The sequence below is a fragment of the Rhinopithecus bieti genome, unplaced genomic scaffold (genome assembly GCF_001698545.2).
Source record: "Rhinopithecus bieti isolate Rb0 unplaced genomic scaffold, ASM169854v2 scaffold_3875, whole genome shotgun sequence".
In the NCBI taxonomy this organism is placed as follows: domain Eukaryota; kingdom Metazoa; phylum Chordata; class Mammalia; order Primates; family Cercopithecidae; genus Rhinopithecus; species Rhinopithecus bieti.
In genome coordinates this window covers 920785-931910 of record NW_016804422.1, presented here as the reverse complement: position 1 = coordinate 931910, position 11126 = coordinate 920785, and the positions used below count along the sequence as shown (strand labels likewise).

At 40.0% G+C, this 11126-nt stretch overlaps 1 protein-coding gene across 3 annotated transcripts in view; it reads left to right on the top strand.

The window, feature by feature from the left end:
• Window positions 1-11126, top strand: part of RBM6 (RNA binding motif protein 6) — a 99349-nt gene that overhangs the window by 5833 nt on the left and 82390 nt on the right. For all 3 annotated transcript variants that reach the window (XM_017868029.1, XM_017868030.1, XM_017868031.1), the window contains exons 2-3: window positions 528-617; window positions 2775-2844. In XM_017868029.1, the coding sequence (XP_017723518.1) occupies window positions 528-617; window positions 2775-2844 (160 nt within the window). The remainder of the gene's footprint in view (window positions 1-527; window positions 618-2774; window positions 2845-11126) is intronic.

Sequence of the window (11126 nt, the reverse complement as noted above, 5' to 3'; positions counted from 1 at the left end):
TTTTTTTTTTTTTTTTGAGATGGGGGTCTCGCTCTGTCACCCAGGCTGGAGTGCAAGTGGCGTCATCTTAGGTCACTGAAACCCCTGCCTCCCAGGTTCAAGCGATTCTTCTGCCTCAGCCTCCTGAGTAGCTGGGACCACAGGCGCGCACAGCACAGTTGGCTAATTTTTGTATTTTTAGTAGAGACAGGGTTTCACCATGTTGCCCAGGCTGAGAAAATTACAGTTGTGAGAATATGTTAGTTTGTCTTTCTGGTTATTAAAGTCTTATTCAGTCTTGTCTCTCGTAATTTTTTGCTTTACTTTCAAGACTCTTTCAGTGAGCCTTGGTCTTAGCACATTTACATTCTTGTGATTTGAAGTCACATTCTGGCACTCAGAACAATAGAGAAAATTGTAATTTTTTATATCTTCACATGATATGTCATCATCGTTTTTGCTCCTGAGTAGCTAAATTTCATGTTGATTTGTATTTTGTACAGTAAAGTATATTTATTTGTGAAATAATTTTTCATTTTCAATTTAAGGATCAAGATTATAGGACTGGCCCAAGTGAGGAGAAACCCAGCAGGCTTATTCGATTAAGTGGGGTGCCTGAAAATGCCACAAAAGAAGAGGTAAGGCATGTCTTCTCTCCTGTTTCTCTGTGTCAGTTAAAAATTAAAAAACCTTTTAATTTGAAAAATTATAGATTCACAAGAAGGTGCAAAGAAATGCACAGAGAAGTCTTGTGTATTTTTCTCCCATCCTCCCTAAGTGTTAATATTTTGCACAACTGTGATGTAGTATCTAAACCAGGAAATTGACCCTGGTATAAATCATAAAGTTTATTCAGATTAGTTTATTCAGATTTCACCATTTATACATGCACTCACTGAGGTGAGGTTAAAAAAAATTATGACAAATGATTGCTCTCTTTAGACCTGATCACATCCTTTACAGCATATTATTTCTGGAGTATGTACATAAGGATGCAGTTTATTTACAATAGTAAAAACTAGAAACTGCCTAACTGCCCGATATCAAAAGATTGGCTGACGAAATTAAGTCTGAACTATGCTGAACTATGGCAGTGCTCACTCTGTGCCAGGCATTGTGTGATACTTACAAGCATTAGTTCATTTAATTACCACATATTTAATATATTCACTCTAAATAATAAGCATTATTGTATACCAGACATTGTTCTAGATACTGAGTGACACAGCAGTGTATATTATAAAGTCACTGCCTCCATGGATAATGAAAAAGCAAGCAAAAGGATTATATACTTTTAGTCAGAGAATAAATACTCTGAAGAAAACTAAAGTGCAGGCCAGGCATGGTAGCTCAGCCTGTAGCTCAGAGACAGAGTCTTGCTCTGTCGCCCAGGCTGGAGTGCGTAATGTGACCTTGGTGCACTGCAACCTCCCCTTCCCCAGTTCAAGCCATTCTCCTGCCGCAGCCTCCTGAGTAGATGGGACTACAGGCATACACCACCATGCCCAGCTAATTTTTGTACTTTTAGTACAAAATGGGAGTTTCACCATATTGGTCAGGCTGTTCTCAAACTCCTGACCTCAGGTTATCTCCCTGTCTCTGCCTCCCAAAGTGCTGGGATTACAGGTATGAGCCACCGCGCCCAGCCCATTTTTAATTTTTTTGAGGCATTGTCTCACTTTGTTGCCCATGCTGTAGTGCATTGGCACAATCACTACAGCCTCAAACTTGACCCAATCAAGGCTCGCTACAGCCTCAAACTCCTGGGCTCAAACTATCCTCCCGAGTGTGAGCCACTACTCCTGGCTAATTTTTTTTTTTTTTTTTACTTTTATATTTTACTTATTTATTTATTTATTTATTTAGAGACGGCGTCTCGCTCCGTCACCCAGGCTGGAGTGCAATGGCACGATCTCGGCTCACTGCAAGCTCCACCTCCTGGGTTCACGCCATTCTCCTGCTTCAGCCTCCCAAGTAGCTGGGACTACAGGCGCCCGCCACCATGCCCAGCTAATTTTTTGTGTTTTTTAGTAGAGACGGGGTTTCACCATGTTAGCCAGGATGGTCTCAATCTCCTGACCTTGTGATCTGCCCGCCTCAGCCTCCCAAAGTGCTAGGATTACAGGCATGAACCACTGCGCCTGGCCACTTTTTTTTTTTTTTAAGATAGAGTCTCACTCTGTTGCCCAGGCTGGAGTGCAGTGTCATGATCTCGGCTCACTGCAGCCTCAGCCTTCCAGGTTCAAGTGATTCTCCTGCCTCAGCCTTCCAAGTAGCTGGGATTACAGGCATGTGCCACCACACCGGCTAATTTTTGTGTTTTTAGTAGAAATGGGGTTTCACCATGTTAGCCAGGCTGGTCTCGAACTCCTGACCTCAGGTTATCCACCCGCCTTAGATTCCCAAAGTGCTGGGATTACATGTGTGAGCCACCATGTGGCTACCATGTGAGCCACCATGTAGTCTCCTGGCTAATTAAGAAATTTTTTTTTTGTGGAGATAGAGTATCACTATGTTGCCCAGGCTTGTCTCAAACATGTAGCTTTAAGCGATCCTCCCACCTTGGCCTCTCAAAGTGCTGAGATTATAGGCTTGAGCCACTGTATCCCGCCAATTTTTGAATAGTTATGTTCTACTCATTCAATATGTGAATGTCTTGAGTGTTCATAATTTAACTTTGCTTTTACAAAGTATCATGGCTTTAAATTATGTATGATAAAAACCGTTAGGGAAAATCTAATATTCAGTGTTTGATTATGATTTGTGTCATTAGTGTAAATGCCATATTTTTGCAGATTCTTAATGCTTTTCGGACTCCTGATGGCATGCCTGTAAAGAACTTGCAGTTGAAGGAGTATAACACAGGTGAGTTTCTTGACTTGCATGTGGCCTTGGGTTAGCAGGAGTCGAGTCTCTGTCAGATCTCTGCATCATGTGCTACTTAAAATTTGTTTTAAGAAACCACAATTAAAATTTCCAGAAGCCTCCCGTTGGTGCCTCCAAATAACAACCAGCTTTAATCTTAGCTGTGGTTCTTTGTGGATGTTTGTCCACACATGGGTGATGAGGATGCATGTTCCAGTTCTTCTGAATGCCTGTGATATATAAAGAGAGTGTCGCAGCAATAGCCCTGAATATATTTTATATAATTATTTAACTTGCTATGGATGTTCTTCATGGTGGTGGAATGTTTATGTTTGAGCCTAGTAGGATTTAATAAGCTTGCTGTATGTAAAACTTTACATTCATTGCTTCAGAGTAAAATTTATGGCTTCCCAGAGAAATTGTACAAATTAGTGGTTTCTTTAATTTTCAGTTTTGCTTTGAGAATGGAGTCCTGTTACAGTTATTTTGTTGAAATCCATGAATAGATCCAGAAGAGCTTTCCCTTTGACATCTGTTCTGTGGTCTGAATGGTAGATTAAACTTTTCAGAATATCCTCCTAGTCGTATTTCACAGCACCAATTTCAGTTATTTCCTTTAAATCTTACTACAGTGAAAGCAGGCAAAGGTGAAATGCCAAGAACTCAAGGTTTTTGACCAATATTTTTAGAACTATGTATAATAATAAGTGGTTTAAAAATAAAGGTAATCTTTAGGTGACCTATTTTGCAGAATTTTAAATGGAAGAGAATAGAGCATGAGTCTTCACAGAACTTAGAATTTCAGTAATTTAGTTAAAGACATCTTCAAGTAAGAACATGTCATGTTTTGAGAATATAATTTACTATTAGCAGTTTATCATGGGATAAAAATTTTGCATTAACTAGATAACTTCTTCAGAATGCTTCTGCGGAGGAAAATTATCCACAAAATAAATTTTGGTGCTTGAAAGAATACGGTATTAAGTCCAGAAATAATTTGTTCTGTAATTTGAGAACAAGCTCAGCAAGTGTTATTTCTCAGAGAGCCAATTATTTTTTTGTTTTAAAAACATCAACCCTGAATTTGTGGAAACATGACTAAGAGTAGATATATTGTTCTTCTTGGTATCTCACTTTTGTTGGTTATATTTATTTTTTGCATATGCCTCATACATGCTTTCTTTGGGAACTCAAGGTAGAATTTACAGGCTGGAGATGCTTTTTAACTCTCAGGATGATAACCTCAGTCTTGTTTCATGAACTGTGCTTTCATTAAGTATTGATATGTTTGGAAAGAAGATGTCTTAATATTTAAATAGCCGTTCAAACTCCAGTTTCTTTAGTATTCGTTGACTTTCTAATTGTCAAATTTGTCAGCACAGTAAAAATTATATTAACATATAGGGTCTAGAGAGGAAGTTCTTAAATTTGCTGATCATGGTAGCTATTAGAATTGGCAGACTGAAGACATTGATACACATGGGAAATCATTCAAGATAGTGCTTGAAAATAAAATGAGAAACACCTTTCAGCAAATGCAGTCTTTTCTTGGCATTCTATTAAGTTGTGTTTTTTGTTTGTTTTCGTTTTTTAGTGAAATGATTGGATTACCAGTTTTATGTTATCTATATTACATCTCTATGTGACAAATAGGATGAACTTTTGACAATATGAGCCAGATCATGTTACTCCCATGTCTAAAACCCTCTTAGGGCATTCATCTTCACTTGGAAGAAATTCCCAACTTCTTGTTTTGTCTTACAAACCCATGCATGAGCTGACTCTTGGCTGTCTGATCTCATTCAGTACTGCTCTCCACCTACTCTATTTTACTGTAGCCACACTGAGCTTTTCTCTTGTCTTTGACCAATACAAACTTCTTTCTGTGTCAGGGTCTTTGCACTGCTCTTCCCTCTGATCTTTACTTGCCTTCTGGGGTCTAGTTCTTGGCTTCAGTTTCACCTCTCTGAGGCCTTGTGTCACCCTCAAATCTGAAATCATCTGGTAGTTGTTTTCCATCATATCCTTGTTTGAATCTATCACTGATATTTTTCTCAGTGGATCTATTACTGATTGGATATTTCTATCACTGGTATATTTCAGTTGGGTCTATCACTGATCTATCACTGGTCAGTGATTGAATTGAATCTGTCAGTGGTATTGGATCTGTCACGGATACTTTTCTCAGTGGTTTTGTGTATCTTGTTTCTCTCACTAGAGAGGAATGTCAGCAGGAGCCTTATTCCTTCTTGTTTCCACCAGTGACTGACATTCAGTAGGTTCTCTATATGCATGGAATAGATTATTATTTATGATGTATGTGAAGAGCAGCTGTGATTTCCCCTCAGGTGGGGAGCATTAAAGGGTAGTGTAGGTTTCACAGCAGTGCAGCTTAGGTCTTACATATCTGCTAAAGAATATGTCTTGGAACAATCAGATGTTCTGAGAACTATAGTGTTTACTGTTAAAAGATCATATGTGGTAGTCAGGCATGGTGTTGCACACCCGTAGTCCTAACTACTTGGGAGTCTGAGATGGGAGAATTGCTTGAGCCTAGGAGTTTGAGGTCAGCCTGGGCAACATAGCAAGACCTTGTCTCTTAAAAAGAAAAAGAAAAAAAATGTGAATCTTAGTAGTAACACTGACTTAAACTTTTTTTTATAAGAGAAAGAGTCTTACTCTGTTGCCCAGGTTGGAGTGCATTGGTACGATCATAGTTTACTGTAACCTCAAACCCCTGGGCTCAAGTGATCCTTCTGTCCCAACCTCCAGAGTAGTTAGGACTACAGTTGTGCACCATGCCAGGCTAATTTTTAAACTTTTTGTAGAGGCGCAGTCTCACTATGTTGCCCAGGCTGGTCTCGAACTCCTGGGTTCAAGTGATTCTCCTGCCTCATCTTCCCAAAGTGCTGGGATTATAGATATGAACCAGTATGTCCACCCAAAAAAGTGACTTTCATAGGTGAAAACTGGCAGTCAATATTTTAGGCTGAGTGATGACCTGCAGAGACCATGCAGGATGGATATTGCTCATAAGAGGGGAATTGTGGAGTACAGTCTGTCCTTTTAGTTGATGTAATGGAGGGCTGATCTATAACACGGGAGAGGAGATTAATGCCTCTTCATTGACTCTAGTAATGTATTAGTGTGATTTTTGTCTCCTCTAGAGCTGTATAAGTACAGGGTCACAGTTTTATCTAGAAACTGTGAGGTTAAATGAGCTTATGAATTTTTCAAGTTATAGAAATGTAGTTTACATAGATCATATAGGAATTATATCTTCCAGGGGAATGTGTACTGAGACATAATATGCTGCAAAATTATTAATATTGTTACTAAGAGGAGTAAATAAAGACTAAAGCGACTCATTATGGTGTAGGCCAGGACTTGCCTCAAAATGACTTTGTTGAAGTTTACCAAAAAACTTGACATTTATGGGATTTTGGAATTGTAGATAAGAGATTTTGGACCTATATATGTTCTGTATATTTGAATTTTTCTTTTGCCATTTACAAATACATTCTGGCCCCATGAACTGTAAATTATCTTGAGTTACATGATTATTTCTGGAAAAAGTACCAGGAGTAAAATGTCTTTTGGTGACTAGACGAACTCTAGTATATATATAAAATGGAATACTACTCAGCAATAAAGAAGAAACTACTGATGCACCCAACAACATGGATGAATCTCAATGACAATATGCTGAGTGAAAGAAACTAGACTCATAAGGATATATACACTGCCATAAGGAGGAATGAAATACTGATGTATGCTTCAACTTGGATGAACCTTGAAAACATTATGAAAGAAGCTAGACATAAAAGACCAAATACTGTACAATTCAGTTTATATGAAATATCTGGAGTAGGCACACCCATAGAGATAGAAAGCAGATTGGTGGTTGCCAGGGGCTGGGGGAATGGGGAATGACTCCCTAATGGTTATGGTACTTCTTTTGGGCTGATAAAAGTGTTCTGGAACTAGGTAGTAGTAATGGTTGCACAACATTGTGAATGTACTTAATGAATTGTACACTTTAAAATGGTGCATTTTATTTGATGTGTATTTGCTTACAATTTTTTTTTTTTTTTTTTTGAGATGGAATCTTGCTCCCGTCACGCAGGCTGGAGTGCAGTGGCACGACCTCAGCTCACTGCAACCTCCACCTCCCGGGTTCAAGCGATTGTCCTTCCTCAGCCTCCCAAGTAGCTGGGATTACAGGTGTGTGCCACCACACCTGGCTAATTTTTTGTATTTTTAGTAGAGATGGGGTTTCGTCTTGTTGGCCAAGCTGGTCTTAAACTCCCGACCTCAGATGATCCACTTGCCTGGGCCTCCCAAAGAGCTAGCATTACAGGTGTGAGCCACTGTGCCCAGCTAGCTTACAATTTTTTAAAAAGGCCACATACTGTATGTGTATGTGTGATTTCACGTATGTGACGTTCTGAAAAAGGCAAAATTTTAGGGATTGGAAATAGTGGTGGCCAGGGTATTGGGGGAGGAGTTAACTATGAAGTGGAAGCATGAGGGAATTTTTGGGCATAATGGAATTGTTCTATATCTTGATTGTGGTAATGATGTATCAATATTATATTCACTGAGTTGATAACTACTGTGGTTATGTTAAAGAACATCTTTTTTTTTTGTCTTTTTTTCTTTTTTTTTTAAACGGAGTCTAGTTTTGTCACTCAGTCTGGAGTTTAATGGTGTGATCTCGGCTTCCTGCAACCTCTCCCTCCTGGGTTCAAGCAATTCTCCCTGCCTTAACTTCCGGAGTAGCTGCGATTACAGGCACCTGCCCCCACTCCTAGCTAATTTTTCTAGTTTTTAGTAGGGACGGGGTTGCACCATGTTTAACAGGCTGGTCTTGAACTCCTGACCTCAAGTGATCTGCCTGCCTCAGCCTCCCAAAGTGCTGGAATTACAGACGTGAGCCACCATGCCCAGCTGAGAGCATCTTCATTCTTAGAAAATACATACTGAAGTTTTTAGAAATAAAGTACTGTGATGTATGCAACTTTCTCTCATGGTTTTGAAAAAAATACTTGCTATAAATGGAGAAGGGAGGAAGAGAGTAATGATAAAGTAGATGGATCACAATGTTATTAATAGTTGAATCTGGGGCCAGATGCGATGGGTCACGCCTGTAATCCCAACATTTTGGGAGGCCAAGATAGGTAGATCACCTGAGATCAGGAGTTTGAGACCAGCCTGGACAGCTTGGTGAACAAAACCTGTCTGCTAAAAATACAAGAATTAGCTGGGCGCATTGGCGGGTTCCTGTAATCCCAGCTACTCAGGAGGCTAAGGCAGGAGAATCACTTGAACTTGGGAGGCGGAGGTTGCAGTGAGCCAGGATCATGCCATTGCACTCCAGCCTGGGCGACAGAGCAAGACTCCATCTAAAACAAAACAAAAAAAAAGGTTGAACCTGGGTAAAGCATATATGAATCTTTTTCCTGTACTATTATTATTATTATTATTATTTTTTATTTTTTATTTTTTGAGACGGAGTCTCGCTCTGTCGCCCAGGCTGGAGTGCAGTGGCGTGATCTCAGCTCACTGCAAGCTCCGCCTCCCGGGTTTACGCCATTCTCCTGCCTCAGCCTCCCGAGTAGCTGGGACTACAGGCGCCCACCACCTCGCCCAGCTAGTTTTTTGTATTTTTTAGTAGAGACAGGGTTTCACCATGTTAACCAGGATGGTCCATCTCCTGACCTCGTGATCCGCCCGTCTTGGCCTCCAAAATGCTGGGATTACAGGCTTGAGCCACCGCGCCCAGCCTCTTGTACTATTATTATTGCAATTTTTTTTGTAAATTGGAAATTATTTCCAATAAAAAGTTGAAAAACTGACAAAGCTGATTTATTTTATTTTTTATTTTTTTTTTGAGACGAAGTCTTGCACTGTCACCTGGGCTGGAGTACAGTGGAGCGATCTTGGTTCACTGCAACCTCCGCCTCGCAGATTCAAGCAATTCTTCTGCCTCAGCCAACCCAGTAGCTGGGATTATAGGCGCCCGCCACCATGCCCAGCTAATTTTTTTGTATTTTTTAGTAGAGACGGGATTTCACCATGTTGGCCAGCCTGGTCTCAAACTGACCTCATGATTAGCCTGCCTCAGCCTCCCACAGTGCTGGGATTACAGGCATGAGCCAGGCATCTGGCCTATATTTTATTTTTAAATGATCAGCAGAAACCTTGTAAGCTGAAGACTGCAATGAACAGCTTCTGTCAACAAGTAAGCTATACAGCAGTTGTTCTCAGAGTGGATCCTGGACCATCATCATCTCTTTACCACCTGGGAACTTGTTGGAAATCCAAGTTCTTAAGCCCCATCCTAAACCTACTGAATCAGAAACTCTGGGGTGGTGCCCAGTAGTCTGTGCTTTTAAGAAGTCCTCCAGATAATTTTAATGTACTCTAAGGACCACCGGCAGTAGATAAACTGTTTAGATTCTTTATTCTAGAACTTTTGCATAGTTTAAAAGTGACTTAATAAGCAAGTGAACCTTCTGTAAGTAGACAGAGTTAATGCTTATGTGCTTTAGGAGCCAATGCTGATCACATGCCTTGCCTACCTAATATCAGTTCTCCTGCTCTGCATAGCAGGAGAAGGAGCTATAGTAGTGTTGGTACTATGTTATGACTTCAGTTATATGTAACTAAGGACATATAACTTAGTTGTTTTTTCTGTTTATATAGAGTACACTTCCTCCAGAAATCTTGGAATGGTTGTGGGTCTTTTCATTCACATAGTGTTTCTGTGACATATTAATGCAGGCAGAATTGCTTTTATTTGCATACTACAGTTTTATTTGCATACTACGTGGTATATAAGTTTGCTGTGATATTTTTCCAAAAGGGATTTATATCATTTAAGCAAAAATGATACAGCTTCTAGATTATGTTTCCTAATAAGGCTCAAACATAGAAAGAAATTATAGTAACTGAAGTGCTACAGAATTACTTTAGTACTGGTTTATTAACTAATGTCGCAGAGTTACAGGATTACTAAGGTGGTGTTAGTAGGAAGAAGCAGTATCTTGCTTTAGTCTATCAGTGTTCTTATGGTGAATGGGCAGTTTCTGCATTCTTGGAAAGGAAAATTCTTCTTGGAAAGTGGGTGTTTGCTGCCTGGCATTTTGGGTCTACTGAAAGTGACATTGTAGCAAAGGCCCTGTACCTTCTGCATTTCTTTCTTTCCTTTTTTCTTTTTTTTTAGGTAGAGACAAGGTCTTGCTTTGTTGCCCAGGCTGCCCTTGACCTCCTGTCAAGCAGTCCTCTCACCTTAGCTTCCTGAGTAGCTGGGACTACAGGCGTGTGCCACCATGAGTGGTTAATGTACATTTTTTGTTTGTTATTTGAGACAGTTTCACTCTTGTTGCCCAGGTTGGAGTGCAGTGGCATGATCTCGGCTCACTACAGCCTCTGCCTCCTGGGTTCAAGCGATTTTCCTGCCTCAGCCTCCCAAGTAGCTGGGATTACAGGCTCCTGCCACCATGCCCAGCTAATTTTTTGTATTTTTTTAGTAGAGAGGGGGTTTCATCATGTTGGCCAGGCTGGTCTCAAACTCCTGAGCTCCTTGGCCTCCCAAAGTGCTGGGATTACAGGCGTGAGCCACGACGCCCAGCCTAAATTTTTTTTTTTTTTGTAGAGATGGAGTCTTGCTATGTTGCTCGGGCTGGTCTTACACTCCAAGGCTCAAGCAATCCTCCTGCCTTGGCCTCCCAAAGTGCTGAGATTACAGGTGTGAGACACTGAGGCCAGCTGCCCTTTACATTTCTTAAGGGTAACAGGCTCATGTCCTTTCATTATTCACAACTGAAATATTTTGAGTCTTTACTTCTGTATCAATATAACAGAAGTAACTTCCTTATGAATAAAATTCCAGAGAGAATCTTTCAATGTAGGGATAGAAATCCATTGTGAAACTGGAGAATTGACACTGATGATATAAAACATGCACAGTAGCCAAGTGTGGCGATGTGTGCCTGTAGTCTTAGCTACTCAGGAGTCCGAGACATGAGCTCAGGAGTTCGTGACCAGCATGGGTAATATAGTGAGACTCTGTCTCAAGAAAAGGAAAAAAAAAGTGCATAGTTTATTGGTATCCCAAGTGGAGGAGCTAAAGACAGAATAACTTAACATCATTTAGAAAAAAAATGAAAATAATTGAAAAGTGCAATAATTTTGCAGTGTTTTTGGCATTTACAAAATAGGTAAACACTTTTAGTTTCTTTTTTTTTTTTTTTTTTTTTTTTTTTTTTTTTTTTTTT